This window comes from Limanda limanda, chromosome 13 (genome assembly GCF_963576545.1).
Source record: "Limanda limanda chromosome 13, fLimLim1.1, whole genome shotgun sequence".
Lineage (NCBI taxonomy): Eukaryota > Metazoa > Chordata > Actinopteri > Pleuronectiformes > Pleuronectidae > Limanda > Limanda limanda.
Window position 1 is genome coordinate 3,776,323 of NC_083648.1, and position 18,284 is coordinate 3,794,606.

The 18,284-nt window shown below is 40.7% G+C and overlaps 1 protein-coding gene across 1 annotated transcript in view; it reads left to right on the forward strand.

Annotated features, from left to right (window-relative positions):
• Nucleotides 1-18,284, forward strand: part of LOC133017617 (neuropilin-1a-like) — a 70,486-nt gene that overhangs the window by 30,845 nt on the left and 21,357 nt on the right. Inside the window, exons 5-7 of the mRNA XM_061083737.1 lie at nt 1,249-1,419; nt 5,442-5,608; nt 17,508-17,663. Of these exons, the coding sequence (XP_060939720.1) occupies nt 1,249-1,419; nt 5,442-5,608; nt 17,508-17,663 (494 nt within the window). The remainder of the gene's footprint in view (nt 1-1,248; nt 1,420-5,441; nt 5,609-17,507; nt 17,664-18,284) is intronic.

Consider the following 18,284-nt stretch of genomic DNA (forward strand, 5'->3'; position numbering starts at 1 on the left):
GGAGCACGTTGGAGAAATGTGATACGTGTGATTTCATTTCTGGACTGAACGTTCGGCTCCAGATTCTGTATCTGTGCCGAACAGGAGGTGGGGGGGGGGGGGGGGTCTGGTATTGTTTCTCCCAGCTGATAAGAACAGGATGGAACGGGCAGCGAGCTCTGGGCAGGAGGCGGCGTCGGTGCTCAGAGTCTGTTGCCGTGAAGTCGTGTTGTTCCAGGAGATCCCAGATCCACTTTGTGCCTTAGATTACATTACATTAGATTAAACTTTATTGTGTCATTGCACCGTACAAGTATTTATACAAAGAAATGCAGTTTAGCATCGAACCAGAAGTGCAATAAAAGGCAGTAAAAGTGCAGAGTATTGTACATATTAAAGTGAAAATGTAAATAAACAAGATCTGTACAGTAAGAAATATATATTGAATATTACAGTATTAAGAGGAATTGTAAGATATAAGAACGATGAATACACTATGAGCAGGATAAATGTATAAATATATATAAATATGAATACACTATAGGAGGGATAATACAGTAGTAAAAAAAGTAACAGTCAATGCAAATGTTCAAATGTTCAGCTCGTCTCGTTTCTTAAATAAATTCCTCCACAGAATCTGAGGTTTACTGTAGAATAACCAATCTCTACGTTACCTTAATTTGTCTGTTGTGAAAGTCCAGCACTATTTTTATTATCATTATAAGGGAAAGTGTTATAATTTAGGTCTTTCTAAAAGTCTTTGAGGTTGTTTTAAACCAACCTCAGGATTTGTCTTTATTAAAAAGTCATATTTACGCCTGAGACTCAAATACAGAGATAACATGATGTTTAATAAACTGGTCGTCTTGTTTCTTTAGCTCCAAAGCAACTCAGAGTCACAAACTACAGACTGAATATTAATATAACAACGAATAAAACAAGTAATTCCTCCAATCTGATGGGTGGAGTTTGAGTGAAGGTGATTCCTTCGTCGTTTTTGAGACATGAAACGTGTTTGTTCATATCTTTGCAATGATACAGTTGTGTTTGAACACAAGTGCACGTGTGTGTTTATGACGTGTGTCCAGTCTGAGGGTCAATATCGACTCTCAAGCTTTGAATGTTTTTTTGCCTGAAGTCACGAAACGTTTCCCGCGGCGCCGACGGCAGCGAAGGCCAAAGTGAGTTGTGATGAATGATAAACGCTGTGAGTGATGAAGCTGACGTTCTCCTCCTCTTCCTCTTCCTCTTCTCTCCTTCAAACCCCAGTTGGTCCCCACATCGGCCGATACTGTGGCCCGACGTCCCCGGGCCGCGTGATCTCCTACACCGGCATCCTGTCCATGACCATCACCACGGACAACGCCATCGCCAAGGAGGGATTCTCCGCCAACTACACCATCCGCGAGAGGAGCCCCCCCCCGGGGCACGAGGACGAGGGTGAGCATCTGGATTCATGTGTTTGTGTTGTATAAGAATACAGATCATAGTCTCACCTGTTGGTTGTAGACCGACTGGTATCATTGAATTTGCCTCAGTATCCTTGAGCAAGACGCTGACTTCCTTCCAGCATCAAAGAAGCTGGTTTATGTGCGACCTTTGACCCCTGACCTCCATGTCGGAGGGAAGACGAGCAGAAAGACAATTCGTCCTTTCAGGGGAAAGGAAATCCGACTTGTTTTACGACTGTGGCAACATGTGGTTGTTGCATGTTTTCAAACCTGCTTCCAACGTTAATTAACTTAATCTATAACAAATGTATTAGAGAAAATAGGAGAATTTTAACGCAATTAAGCTATTTTCGGAAAATATAGACGAGACAAATTCAACGCTAAACTTCCTTTAGCCTTATACGACACACAAGAAAAGTGTGAAGCTGATAAGATGAATATATGAGACACATACATACACAGATCTGGAATCAGTAGATGGTAGCTGATAAGTTTGAATTAAATGTTCAAAGTCAATGTTTAATGTGAAATTATTCAATCTTATCAACCGATTTCTTATCTTGCAGCTCAAACTCTAAATCTAAAACGTGATCCAGATCTGATAAAGACAGTTTGACTTCCTTCTCGTCTCCTGTTGAAACAAACAGCTGCTTCTGTCCCAGTAAAGCTTCAGTCTTAGCTCTTCTCCTTGTTCTGGTCGTGTCCACATGGTCTTTAACATTCTTGAAAGCCGTTCGTCTGCCCTGGTTGACCCTGTGACCTCTGACGAGTCTGTAGAGGTTTGAGTTATGCTGGTCCCGTATGGCTCCTCCATACACTCCGGTGACCTCCACCTCAGTAAACCTCTGCTGCAGGAATGTGACCGAGCACAGAGGTGAGTTTACGTAACGTCCTCTGCTGACTACAGGAGCGCTCTGAACATTAAAGATCCAACCTGAACGCTCTGAACATGTTCCTGTTGTTGTGAACGAGTCAAAATCTCCAGCTGCTTCTTTATATGTGAAAGACAAACTCCAGAGAATGTCAAGATCCAATTTTCTGGACTTTTTCTGGCTTTTATGTAAGAAAACGTCGCTGCAGCTCGTTGTAAAGAATCGTTTTTTAATCTTTAACGTGAAAAATGTGCCATAATTTGAATATAACAGTGAAACCAATGCACCATTTTACCACTGTATCACTACGAGTCTTTATAAATCACTGTGAGTCTCACGTGCTTGTTGGATGCAGGAGAATCATCCACAGGGTCAGACTCATTATCTGCACTTTGTTTCCTTTCTCGTTCGGTTTTTGCCTCAGGGCAGAAGACGTGTCATTGGGTTTTTATACACGTGTGTGTGTGTCTGTGTGTGTGTGTGTGTGTGTGTGTGTGTGTGTGTGTGTGTGTGTGTGTGTGATGGTGACTGTTCTTGACAAGGTGATAATATATAGATGTAGCCTTCATGTATCAAACATGTCTGCGTGCTGCGTCTGAGATGAGAGCAGAGCTGCAGCGGTGTTAGACAGAGCTCCAATTATCTTAGCCTAAGTAACAGACACACACACACACACACACACACACACACACACACACACACACACACACACACACACACACACACATACAGAGACAATGACTCTTGCCTTCAGACCCCCAGCTAAGCTCAGCAGATTGAATTAGAGCCTCTCAGACCAAAGCACAGTGTCTTTTCTCCACTTTTTTACGACTGACGCTATAAACCAGAGATTCACAGGATTCACAGGATTCACAGCACCAGAGGAGACTCCACCCCCTGTGGAGCTGCGGCCGTTTCTGTTCGGTTCGAGGGAAAAAATGCAGATGAAAGAGCTCCGTCGACTAATTGGAACAATGTGAATTCACGTCTTGATTGAATTAGAGAATGTCCACTTTGATTCAGCCGTGAAACGACTATCAGAGACAAACAGGCTTCCGAGTTAAAAGTAGAAATGAGAAGTTTGATGTTTAAAGTTGAGTCGTGTTCTCGTCTCTGATCTCAGTCGCCCCCTGGAGGCTGGCTGCAGTACAAGTCGTAAACCCCATTAACTTAAATATTGCTTTTGAATCGTTTTTCAAAGAACTTTTTCTATCTATTCAATTTAAACCATCTGGAACACGACCGTTGCCAGTTGAAGCTCGAGCTCTGACTGGACAGCGAGACGCCATCTGACACAACCAGCTGTAAACAACGTTTATCCTCTATTCATTCTGATCTCTGCACCGGTTTTGTGTTTTCGCCCTCTTAAGAATTTCCAGAAAGAAGTTTCTATTCTGGCAGGAGCTTCTCTGACAGCGGGTTTCAGATCTCCAGCTGAGACTTTAGGGTTTTCTCTCACTCCGTCCTGCCACCACCCACAGAAACAGCGTCCAGACGGGTCTTTGATCAGCTGAACCAGCGGCGGGGGGGGGCAGGTTTACGCCCTGTCTTTCCTTTTGGGCGGAGAGACGGACGGACGGGGCTGAAGTTCGTCCCTCTCTCCTGCTGTGAGGGGGACAGGGAGGGCAGGGCGTAAAGAAAAATAAGAAAAAGGGTGAATGAGAAGTTTGTGGAGGTGGAGGACGAGAAGAAGGACAGAAAAGTAGAAGCTTTTTTACTGTCTCATTGTCTCAAAGGATTTTAGGACATTTCAAAATGTCTCTTCAGAGATGCAGACGTGTGCTGTGAGAAGAGAACTTTGTCCTGCAGGTCAAGGTTATTATATTAGAAACAAGAGAAAGAGAATATCTCTAAAATACACAACTTTTTGAATAATTATTTGAAGAAAAAATATCAATCCTAAAACCACATTGGGCTCCGAGGGACTTTTAATAATCTAGAGTTTAAATAATTAATGGAATAAATGAAAAAAGCAATTGAAGAAAATCATTGGATGCAGCCATATTTACAACATTCTGGACAATTTGCATATATTCAGCCGTTTGGAGACTTTTATATTATTTTTGATTATTTTTGATTCCATACAGCATGTTCAGGTGAATAAAGTGAAATTAAACAAGAGAAAAATAAAGTAAAAGACACAAACTCAAAAGGTTTAAAGAGACGAGTGTCAAACAATCCCGGTTGTTTGAGAAATCTAAAGTTTTCATTTAGTTCCAGTAAAACTCTTCACTTTAGAATATAAATATCATAGAGAGGTGCCAGGTTGTGTTATTGTGTTGTGGTTGACGCTGCCAGCACAGCAGCCGCCCCCCCCCCGGACCGGCCTCTCGGCGGGGGGGCAGGGACGGACTCTTTACAGCGTCTGGCCGCCGCTCTCTCTCTCTCTCTCTCTCTCTCTCTCTCTCTTCACACTGCTCGCTTGTTGTTCTGCTCGAATCAGAAACAACAAGGAGCCGTTTTCCCTCCGATGTTTTTACGACTTTAACTTGAACTGCTTCTTTCAGGCTCTGGAGAGGATGAATGATTTATTTCAGCCATTAGCAGCAGTTCTCAGTCCCTTCAGTTCACTGTGTGTGAAGTCACCTTTGAAAACTGGTTCGTGTGTTAACAAAGAAACACAAACTTCTCTTTACGAGTCGAGTTCATGTGCAGTGAAATGATGCAGCTCTTAAACAGGGAACCAGCTCCTCATTGGTTGATACTGTGGACTGAGAAAGTATAGAAATAAAGTTGTATTATTATTATTGTTGTTAGTATTATTTTTACTGACAGACTTATGACTTCATGGTTTTGGATCCCGAGAACATCTGTTTACATCAGGCAACGAATGTTTTGCGAGAACGGCTTCAAACTCTTTAACCATTTTACAAGTACTTTCTTACAAAAACCAGAATGACTAAATGATGCAATGCTTTTTATTTATATTATTTATATGGGTCTGGTTTATTCGTTTGTTCTCTTTTTGCCCGAGGCCCTCGAAGTCCCTGTGGTCGAACACAGTCATTACATCAGCTCACAGAGAGAAATCCATGTTCATTGATTCAAATGATCTTAAATAAAATAATATTATTCACACTTGTATACGACCCTCAGGCCTGATGATGCTTTTCTAATGAGTTTTCTGTGTCTTGGGCAGATTTCGCTTGCATGGAGCCGCTGGGCATGGAGTCGGGGGAGGTGACCTCGGAGCAGATCAGCGCCTCGTCCCAGTACAACCCCAACTGGTCCCCGGAGCGCTCGCGCCTCAACTACCAGGAGAACGGCTGGACGCCATCAGACGACACCGTCAGGGAGTGGATCCAGGTCAGTTAGTGTCTCCATCCCTCCATCCATCCGTCTGTCTGTCTGTCTGTCCGTCCGTCCGTCCGTCCGTCCGTCCGTCTGTCTGTCTGTCTTTCTGTCTGTCTGTCTGTCTGTCTATCTATCTATCTATCTATCTATCTATCTATCTATCTATCTATCTATCTATCTATCTATCTATCTATCTATCTATCTATCTATCTATCTATCTATCTATCTATCTATCTATCTATCTATCTATCTATCTATCTATCTATCTATCTATCTATCTATCTATCTATCTATCTATCTATCTATCTATCTATCTATCTATCTATCTATCTATCTATCTATCTATCTATCTATCTATCTATCTATCTATCTATCTATCTATCTATCTATCTATCTATCTATCTATCTATCTATCTATCTATCTATCTATCTATCTATCTATCTATCTATCTATCTATCTATCTATCTATCTATCTATCTATCTATCTATCTATCTATCTATCTATCTATCTATCTATCTATCTATCTATCTATCTATCTATCTATCTATCTATCTATATATATATATATCTATCTATCTATCTATCTACCTATCTTTCTATCTGTCTGTCTGTTTGTCAGCATCAAAACCTACAGAGCAAAGTTTATTGAAACTTGGTGGAGGGGCGGAGTTTCAGCCAGGAAGGAACTCAGTAGCTTTTGGATGCTGAACTGATTTACTGTCCTGGGAAGAAGAAGTAATTATTCATTTTAAAAGGGCGTTTTTCTGTGTTTTCGTAAATTTTTCATTTCCATGATATTCTTACTGTTGGGCCTTGTTCTCGCTCTATTTACATTGGTTGAACTAGAAATGGAAATCCTACAGATTTTGTATCTTCACACAAGGAATCTGAGATAACACCACATTGCAATGATATAACGAAGAGATGAGATGAAGATGCTCCAGCTCCAGAACATCTGAAACGGCTCCACTTGAACTCTTGAAGTAATCGAGACAAAAACAAACGCTAGCTCTCAGTTTTGAGTCTGATCTCAGAGTGGATGAAGAGTATTTGTTGGTTCACTCACAGAGAAACAACGTCGCCGGAGTCTGAACTCGTCTGTTCCGCTGAGATCTTCTGCTCACATCTGGTCTGAATATTGTTCACTCATTTGTACCCACTTCTCTGCATGTTGTATGGAAACGGGATAAAAGAGGAAAGTCGGGATGCATTATTTAGTGGAGTCTGCCGCTTCTGCACAGTTGACATTCTGTCATTTTCATTGTGAAATCTGACGTCGGAGCCTGAAGTCGCTGAACCGCTTACAGAGCAGCTCAGTGCTCGAATGGGTTTTAATGGATTTACTCCTTTATCTGGTCGAGGACAAGTTTAAATCCACGAATCAGGGACAGGAATCTGTTTCATCCTTGAACCAAAGAAAACATTTATTATTACTGTGGTTGTTATTTCCTCATTGTGGTTAAACTGCTGAACATACAAGCTGTGATGAGGTTGTCTGTGCACTTTCTTCTCTTGTCGTAACCACGATCATACAAGATTATGCTTATTTACAATCTTGGGTTTGCTTTTAAAATGTGGTTTAGCTTCTGTAGCCTGTGGATTTCTCTGATTTCCTCTCGGTGCCAGAATCCTACGACCTGGCAGGAGGAGAACAGGTCACTGGAACTCCAGATCCGTAGGAGTCCTGGTTCACTTGGAACTGGGCTTTGTTTTCCTCAATAAGAAAACAGTAAGGTGCGGCCGCGGAGCTGCAGGAGGAGCGTCCCATTGTCCGGGACAGGAACTCATACAGGAAGTCTCACAATGCCCCTCGCAGCTAGAACAGGCCGTCGCTTCCTTCCTGAGGGGGGGTGCAACAGGAAGCAGACAGCAAGACGGCCTCAGCGCTGGATTAGTCCGAGTGCCTCTCTATTGTCTGTCTGGGGACTTCTTCCAGCTACTGGGCAGCAGCTGAGTCCTGTGGGACATCAGGATATATGAAGGACAGCGTTTTAATGGAGGTGAATGGGTGAGAGGAGGATGAAGGCCTGGATTTACCTGAAGGTCGTTTACATGAATCAAACAAATGTGGGATCAATGCTCCCTTCCTTCTGTCTATAGCAAGATTTATAATTTAAGAAATTAATAGAGACTCTGGATGTTTTAATAGCATCAAATAACAAATTAAAACACCAGGTGGGGGTACAGATGCCTTGGCTTCACTTTTGGAAGCCGTCATGTCGTCCATCTTTATATCTTATGAACGCTCATATCTGTCACTCGTCCAAAATTAACCAAATTCACGACTGGACTTCGTTTATCTCCCAATAAAACACCCACCATTTTGTAGAACAGCACTGGAGATTATTAATAACTAAATACACAAATACAGACGGACAGAGAATCCTTGAATTAGCTGTAACACAAGGATCCAAACGTCAGGTAAAGACGACTTCATGCTTTCAATTACATCTTCAGCTTGTAGCCCTGCGAAACGAGACTTGATTAGCAACCAGGCCGAGTGCCGGCCCGAAGCACCGGGGACGCCTGGGGCCCCGGGTTCACTCAGCGGCAGTGAGTGCTCAGTAATGTGATTAATAATAGATAATGTTCCAGCACAGGAACACTGGTTTGTGTCTCAGCCTCCGGGCAAAGTGTTACCAAACTGGCACGTGAAGCGAATCCGCAGCGTGCACTCTACCTGCAGAAAACTTCATTATACGACAGGACACGTGTACAATGCACCGGCGGTGGGAGGAGCCAGGGGGCGCACGTTTGGTTTACACCTTTATTTATATTGTTGTATGACGTCTACAGAGCGAGATGCTGTTTGCTGGGGTCAGGGCAGGAGGAAGGAGGAAGTAAAACCATCTCTGTAAGATTTTAATTGTATATTTTATAACATTGTTCAAGAAGCTACTCTTTTTTAACGAGGCCAGTTTAACCTCTTATTCCAAACAGCTCTCTGTCGACTCGGTATCTTGATTATTTCTCATTTAAAACACCATGTTCGCATAATTCAGTTATTTTGTGGTGATTTGATTAAACAGCGTCAGGAAGATATCGCATGAGGAAGCAAAAAGCAGCAGGTTTCAGCTCCTCTCTGAGGGTCAGAGGTGATTTTCCTGCAGCTGATGGAGCGAGTGGAATCCAGACGTGAGAAACGATGACTCAGCGCGGAGCCAGTGTTGCATTCAGGAGAAAAAACCTGAGACAGATGAAGAAATGCACATGTCCTCACCTCTGATGATGTAATGTTTGAACCACGAGGACGTGAACTTTCCTGGTAGACATAATAACATAATGATATTAGAGTCGCGACAGCATTAACAAAATGAACCCGTTTGCTCATTGTCTCGATTTAAATGGGAAAAACTACTTTAAAAGTTAACAAACACAATAAGGAACTGACAACAGGACCAGCAGATGAGGAAACTAAATTCTTTAGTGATTATAATGTGCAACCAAATCTAACTGGATCAAATATAAACAATGGAACAAACATACGAAGCCTGGTTCTGATTTTCAGGTTTTTTTAAGAAAAGCCCGATACAAAGAAAGCTTATTATTATTATTAATAATATAAAGCATATAAATGGGCAGTTTATGAAACAGTGAAACTGTAAACATGTTCTTAATGACCCCTGGAAAACTGGAGTCGTGACTTTTTGAACTGTTAGTTAACAGAACCAACCACAGCATGAGGAATAATTGACCTGCTCCTCGACGAGTCCCTTCGGTGCTAAATCTGAATCCAGACGTTTTCCTCATAATGTTTTTATTTCAACTATTTCACGTTTGATCCCAACAGTTACAGTGAGAGTGAAAGCTCATTGCTTATCGTATAAAGCACCTGCTGCAGTTTTCTGAGCACGTATCTGCAGAGCCTCCACCCGCTGACCTCTGACCTGCCCGGGTGTTTTCCTCCCGCTCGCTGTAGTTGCGGCGGGAGGTGAGGCCGCTCCTCGCTCCGCTCGCCGACCGTGAGATTTGCAGCGCCGACCTCTCAGTCTCTCCCCCCCCCAGCTTTCTATGTGAGGACAGTTTCTCTGTTCCTCTGGCACCGACCCTCCTCCTGCCACGGTGATTCACGGCCTCAGACTCGGAGCTGCCGCTCGCCCTCGACTCTCCGAGCCATCTGACTTACGACTGCTGGTTTTTTTGTGAGGAGAATATCCCACTTTATTTGATTAAGTGTGATGCGTGGCCAGCTCCACACACGGCGTGCTCTGCCTCGCGGCGTCCCATTCATCTCAGTTGAAAAGAAAATTATGACTTGGTTAATTCTTGCATGTCGGCCTCCTCCTCCTCTGCAAACACCTCTATTATTCATTTAAAGGCATTTATATTTTATTGATACTATTTTCAGGTCGCTATTCATAATGTTGTCGGGTGATGTTACCCTTGGCAATTTGGATGGCGGCAGACAGTGAGCTCATTATCTTTCTTTATGATGAATCTGTAATCATATTTTTCACTGCAGTGACTCATTTCGTCAGCGTGCTGGTGTGTGTGTGTGTGTGCAGTGAAATGGAAATCCTGCATTTCATTGCAAACATCCACATTTTATTGATGTGAGGTTTGACAGCCGACTCGATGCTCATGAAGAAAATATTTCAATTTTACTTATGCAGCAGGAACATAAAAGAAAAGTGGAAATGAGCTTTGAACTAACTTTTAATGTGGAAATTAGAGATGAATCCATATTTACAATATTAAAGATCGTTAAAGTTGGGTTTTAAATACTTCTTAAGCACAGATGTGCAGTGGTGTATAAAGTACTTGAAAGCCATACTTGAGTAAAAGTACAGATATCTGACCTGAAAGTGACTTCGGTAAAAGTAGAAGTCACCCGTCAGAAAATGACTTGAGTAAAAGTCTTAAAGTAGCTCATATTAAAAGTACTTAAGTATCAAAAGTATCTGGTGTTGAAATGTACTTAAGTATCAAAAGTAAAAGTACAAGTACCAAAATTAAAAATGCAAAGTGCTTTTTATAGTAGGTCTATGCAGACACAAAACAACCCAAAATGTTTCTCCTCAAGATTTATCTCAACTGACTGAAAAATTATGACAACAATATGAATATAATGTATATAATGTATAATTTTACAAATTATTTTGAACCCTAGATGAGAGAGAGAGAGAGAGAGAGAGAGAGAGAGAGAGAGAGAGAGAGAGAGAGAACTGCGCCAACCTCCGCTGCTCAAGTAACGAGCCAGTTTGATAATGTAAGAAGTAGAAAGTATACATATTTTTGTTCAAATGTAACGAGTAAAAGTAAAAAGTCGTCAGGAAAAGAAGTACTCAAGTAAAGTACAGATATGAGAAAAAATCTACTTAAGTACAGTAACAAAGTATTTCTACTTTGTTACTTCCCACCACTGCAGATGTGTGAGATTACTGTCTTGAAAAAAGCTTTAAAAAGGATAAATACTCCACATGTGTGATTGTCCCTCCCTGGTCAGCGGGTGCATCTGACCAGTGGCAGTAAAGTGACTTGTTATTGAACTCATGACGTCGGCCCAGGAAACGCTTCCTTCCCTCCTGACTTCAGGTATTTATAGACGCCCTGCTGTTTGTCTTCAGGACGGCACCAGGAAGAGCTTCAGCTTGTCGAGCATCTGGAGAACACATTTGGGTTGGTGGGGGGGTTGGGGGGGGACTGCATCACAAAGGATCCCACAGGGGGAGTCTGAGGGTCTCGTGATCCAGAGCAGACCTCTGGAGAAGAGCCACAGTGATCTTATGAACCGAGGGGAACCTGCACTGTGTCTGAGCTCATCATGAATCTAATGTTTTATTCAATAAGGGGGAGGAGAAAAAAAGAGTAATTTAATTTATCACATGAAAACAAAGACTTAGATCTAATGAGCTTCGGTCTAATTTGGGATTAAAATCTCGAGGCTGCTAAACGGAACAGTTTCAGAAATGATTCCTTGTTTTCATTAATGCCAAATCATCTTAAGATTCTGTAAACGTCAGTAATCAGATTAACATAATCACGTTAAAGTTCTAAATAAAAACATCAGCATATGATTTCTCAGAAGGGATTAAAGGAGGAATTAAATCAGATCAGACGCTATGAATACAGAGTACTCAAGTAATGTTGTAGTAATGACTACTCAGTACTCAGGTAATAATGTAGTAATGACAAATGTAGTAATGACAAATTAATACTTTTATTAATACAATAATGAGGAATCAGGTAATAATGTATTATTGACTTATATAGTAGTAACTATAGTAATCAGGTATGAATGTAGTAATAACTGCTGAATACCTAAGTAATACTTAAATATAGTAATGGCCACTCAGTAATAACTATTTGGTACTCAAGTTATAATGTAGTATTGACCAATTAATACTAATGTACTGATGTAGTAATGACTACTAAGTACTGAGGTAATAATGTAGTAATGACTGCTGAGTTCTCAAGTGACAATGTATGAATGACAAATGTAGTAATGACTATTAATACTTTTATTAATACAGTAATGGGGACTCAGGTAATAATGTATTATTGACTTATATAGTAGTAACTATAGTAATCAGGTAATTACTGAGTAATAACTGCTGAATACCTAAGTACAACTTAAATATAGTAATGGCCACTCAGTAATAGCTATTAGGTACTCAAGTTATAATGTAGTGTTGACAAATTAATACTGATGTACTGATGTAGTAATGACTACTAAGTACTGAGGTAATAATGTAGTTATGACTGCTGAGTTCTCAAGTGATAATGTATGAATGAAAAATGTAGTAATGACTATTAATACTTTTATTAATACAGTAATGGGGACTCAGGTAATAATGTATTATTGACCTATATAGTAGTAACTATAGTAATCAGGTAATTACTGAGTAATAACTGCTGAATACCTAAGTACAACTTAAATATAGTAATGGCCACTCAGTAATAGCTATTAGGTACTCAAGTTATAATGTAGTGTTGACAAATTAATACTGATGTACTGATGTAGTAATGACTACTCGGCACAGCAATAATTAAGAATATACTTCCGCATATGTAGTTTTCTTGTGTTTCTAATTAAAGAAACTTGTGCATGCAGTGAAAATCTGTTTTTCTTCCTCTGCTCTGGATCCTCGGGGGACGACACTTCCTTGAGTCTCCACTGAACCCTGAGAAATAACTGACTCATTCTTCACGTTCTTCACTATCACTGTTGGTGCAGTGTCCTGTTCTGGCAGGAAGTAGCGGTGTTTTTGTTCAATCTGCTTTAGACACACTCAGACTGAATTATGTCTCCTTCCTGCGTTTTGTTCGCTTCATTAAAAAAAGCCCGAAGTGAGACTGTTTTCTGTGGCGGAGATGGAGGCTCTGCCAAGTGTTGAGCAATTAGAAGATGGAAGAGCAATTAGCTTTAGTCGTCGGGAGGAGGAAGTCCGGAGAATGGAGCTTTGAGCGGCTGCTATAGAAAACATGTCCTGACAATAGATGACTGTCTTCACCAGCTTTACTCCATTCAGACCGAGGGGAAGCGTCTGTGAGCTCATTTCACTCCAGCAGCACATTTATTAAACCTTATTTATCTGGATTTAATATAAGAAATAGATTTAGTTAAATGTTACTGCTCAAATTTAAAGGCCGTAAACAGTCTCACTCCATAAATACCTCTGTGAGTTATGGACCTGGTGTTTGCCCACTCGGCCCCTCGTAAGCCCGGGCACAGCGGGCGAACGAGGGAGACCAGGCGTTCACTGTTCGATCCCCACAGCTCTCAGCTTACTGAACACACAGAAATCATCTTTAAAGATTCAGAAATACGCTTCAGAAATATTTGACTCAATTATATTTATACTGTTTTATTAGTTAGATTTTAAATCCACTGTCCAATGTTGTTTTTCTCCTGTCTAGTTTGATTTATTTTCTCCTGTTTTGTAAATAAATGGTAAAAAAACATGTTATTAAATTAAGATATGTATGTATTTTAAGACCCTTATATATTAAGGTTGCCGTAAACAAGACCCTTCATTATTCATACTTGGCTTGTTCACACTAAAACAAACAAAGTCTGACACATGCGACTTAAAGGAGACATATTCTCATAGTCAGGTTCAGTTGTGTTATTATCAGAAAAGGTTTATAAACCCTTATGCTTAGAAAACACTTTCCTCAAACTGTCCAATGCTGCAGCTCCTCTCTTCAGCCTCCGTCTGAAACACGTGGTTCAGGTGCGTCAGACGAGCTGATAGGCGCAATACGCAAATATAATATATCATATAGACTTTGGGCATAAGTTTTAGCTCCACATAAAACCTCTATAGTGCACTAGAAGAAAGAAGATGTCTCTGGAACCAACGAGGAACATGAAACATCTGGATGAAGCTCTCAAAACAAACTGTCGTTATTGTGTTTCCAAAACTGGAAACATGGACGTTGTGTAATTTTAAAGGATTATTAATGATTATAAACCACTAACTCTCAGTTTTCTACATGACGTCTTCACTTTGTAACTCAACTCTCGATGCTGAGATCAACAGAAGTCAGCTTGTTTCACATGCATGTTATAATTGTCACATACAGCAACGTGTGGTGTTGGTGTGTGTGTGTGTGGGGGGGGACATCTCGTGGGAATTTAGATCCGGATGCAGCCGGGGGAATGACGAGTTCTGAACAATCCCACAAAGCCTTGTTTCCCAGGGGTCTCCCTGTCAGTCACAGAATCTATTTTCCACTTTCCTCCTGAAGACGCTTCAGTGGTAGAAAGTTCACGGCCTCTGGTTCCTTCCCATGTACAGTTTCATAATTACACACCGTATATTACCCAGCATCCCACACACTGAAGGCTCGGGTGGATTCCGGTCGCAACCGATGATTCTCAAACTCAACAAACAAGCAATTTAGTTTAGTTTGAGTGGAGTGGAATGGAAACGACCTTGTTTAATACCCGGTTATGAGAATAAATCGATTTCACTTGGTGCTTTGATTCAGTTTTGATGTGATAACTATATACAGAGCCGCAGCCTCGGTGAAGTCATCTTCATTTCAGATAAGCTTTAGTATTTGTGGACTGATTTAAACAGAAACCCGACTGTAGAGCTCGGTGTTATCGCTGCTCTGCTCTTTGATGATTATGATCTTTCTTCTTTTTTCAAGCACATTGAACGGCCTTGTGTCCCGACGCCGCTCGGCAGCAGGGAGATTAAAATGCCTCGGTCGATTCAAAAAAAAGACTTGTTATCTGTCGTTTGGCTCGGAGATGATAATTTGGGGAAAGAAAGTGTCGTCACGAGATGAGAGGATGTCGCTGTGATTTCATTTTCAGAGAATTGTTTGAAGGATTTCTGTGAAATAAGGAAAATCACATGTTATTCCAATCGCTCTTTGAGCAAAACCAGAATTAAATCACTTCCCCAATAAAAGGAGTTTTTTTAAGGTTAAATTCTTATTCATTTTTAGGACGTCTGCGGAAACAAGGTTTGAGTTTGTTCGCTGTTCTGGGAAATTAGTTTATTCAGTTTATAGTCGTACAATCAAACCGGTGATTGAGAAGATGTGACAGGTCATCAAATATTTCAGCAGATATCAGTCAAGGTCTGTGGAGTTTTTACAGTTTGAAAATCCTCATTTATCAACAACCACATCCTCAACATGGAAGTTGAGTGATTAGATCCCAACTTGAAGTCACTTTATCCACTCCGGAGGAAACTGAAAACATGAAGATGAAATATATCTCTATTGAATCTGGTCAGGATGTAAGTTTGGGAGATCAAATTAAAGTTAAAAACACAAGTTAGGTCAGCACATGTGTTCCCTGAGGGTCAGAACCACAGGAAGTGACCCTGATGGCTGCTCGGTAAAAGTTCATTAAGTGATTTAAACGAGTGTATCAGTGTTTTTATCAACTGCTCTTGTCTGGTTTCTGGACTGTGGGACAGCACAATTTAAAAAACGTCTAGAGACTATATTTATATTTACATGTAGATCCACACTCAGACCCCACAGGTCACACACGAGTCATTAGTGATGTGGGTGGACAAGCGTAAAATTGATCCTGAGCTGGTTCCCACCACACACACACACACACACACACACACACACACACACACACACACACACACACACACACACACACACACACACACACACACACACACACACACACACACACACACACACACTGGACCTCCAGGACTCAACTGGTTTGAATTAAACCTAAACGCAAAACACATTCAGCTTCATCCGCTTCTAGAAAAAGAATAAGTTGAAAAGAGCAACAAGGGACCAAAGAGGAAATATCTATTCCGTACCCACTGTGTTAAAGACCAAGATTCATGGTTTATTAAACTGGGAATTGTGTTTTTTTAGTGTCTATTTCCACAATCAAAATGAGTGAGAGGATTTTTAAAAAGCTATTAAATCTGTCGGCGCCTCATTGCATCAGGTGTAAGTGGCTATTTGAGGAGTAAAATGATGGAGGAGTACTCATTACTTCCAATACTTGTCAGCAGTTTAGTAGTGAAGCATAGAGACGGTGTAATGTCTCCTCAGAGGTTCTGTCTCTCCTGCGTCCTGCTCTGAATCTTCACCGTCTGCTTATGGACGGATCACGGTATAATTAATGAGATCCGAGGGACACGGGTACGAGCCAGTTTGTCTCTTTACGTGTTAGTGGGCACTAAGTAGAACGTTTTAACTCACAAATTACAGCTCGTAATGTAAAGAGGAAATCTCTGAAGAAGGCTCCTCTTCTTTTTTGACATGTGAAGATCCGCTCAGAACAAACACAAACCTTGTGCTTCAGCAGACTCGGGTTTAATTAATCTTCCACAGTCAGAAAAGTTTTGCACCTTCGGGCTCTCGTTTCCTCTAAGTGTTTCTTTTATTTGAAGGGAGCTGGTGAAAGCTTCTCGTTCCCTTTGGATGTTCCAGCACGAATCCACTTCTCCCTCATGAGCCTCAGATGAACTCCAGTCACTGACAGAACTTTGTCTGTATATTCTAGACAAGTATTCACATTTAGCCATATATGTCCTCCATTATCTGTTACTTTCAAATATATATTTCAAGCAATATTCATTACTAATATATATATACTGTTTATTTAAACCATAGTCCTTCATTTTCAGATATGTATTGAAACAATAATGTATTACTTTTCAATATATTGCAATAATTACTTTTCGATCTTTCTCAACCATTTATTCGTTACTTTTTTAAAACATATTTTGACCATTTATCTATGATATTATTCCTACCTATATATTTTGCACTTTTAACTTTGTATTTTGACCATTTATCCATATTTTTTTTTAGGTTTCACAATGTTTTACCCTGTTCAACCAATGCACTCGTTAACTTTGTTTTTCGCTGTGTTAAAACAAAAACATTCATAATTTCGATATAATATTTCACATAATACTAGAATGAAGAGAGATAAGCAATTCCAGCTATTTTATGTGCATATACTGTTCAAGATTTGAAGCTGTGTTGTCTGTACATACTGAATGTCCCCGTTACAAAACAAGAAAATATATATTGTTGACCTATATATGGAAGATACAATAATTTAACTGGCTACGCAGAAATGTTATGTGATGGCTATAAAAGTGTTGTTGTATTTATATCTTATAAATAATGTTTTTTAATTTTGAAATACTGTAATATTTTAATAGATTGTTGAGTTCTTGACAATGTGAAATGGTCAAGCAGATTGAAGTTTGAATAAGGTTTGAATTAGGATTTTAACAATAACTTTAACTATTTCAACTTCCACCACGTCGGCCTGACTCACTCCATCACTGTTACAGCTGAGCAAACATGTTGATGTTTCTCTTTTAAATCTAGTTTCTTATAGACTAGCAGCTCCGAGTGCCCCCCCCCCTGTTCTCCCTGGGGTCTCTTCCTGTTGATCCTGCAGCTTTTCCACCGCCTCACCCTCGTCCTTCTCTGTGTGTTTCCAGGTGGACTTGGGATTCCTCCGGTTCATCACGGCCATCGGGACGCAGGGCGCCATCTCCAAAGAGACCAAGAAGCATTACTTTGTCCGGGCGTACAAAGTGGACCTGAGCTCCAACGGAGAGGACTGGGTCACGGTGAAGGAGGGCTCCAAGCAGAAGGTGAGCAAGTGAAACACCATGTGAACGACCCTTGTTTGTATAACGAGTAGGGCTGGGCAAGTTAACTCGTTTTAATCGAGTTAACTCAAGTGATGAGTTAACTCGATTGTTTATCCGCCAATTATTTTCTTTTTTCCTGTTCTGCAGCAGTCAGCAACAGACTTTCACAAAATAAAAGCCTGACTTTCACAATAAAACAATAAATAATCAAACCTGAGTTAATGCGAGATAAAATAATGAATCGAGTTAACTCATCACTTGAGTTAACTCGAGTAAAACGAGTTAACTTGCCCAGCCCTAATAACGAGTAATGAAGGACTCGTTCTAATCGATGGGGGGGGGGTGTGGACGACTGAATCAATGTTTCCTGAAGCCGCCGGCGTTTGGCAGCGCGCCGAAAACCAAACGTCTGCTTTACATCTTCACGTCGCTCATCGCTATCGGAATCAATTTCCACGGAGCAGCAGCAGGAAGTTCCTCTGACTGACGCCGCAGAAGAAGAACAGACGAGTTTCTCACTGAGCAACATTTAGATCGACAGGCTACAAGAGCAAAAACTTCACAAGTTCAAAGATAGAGGTTTATAGCTGTATATATATATATATATTTAGATATATACAT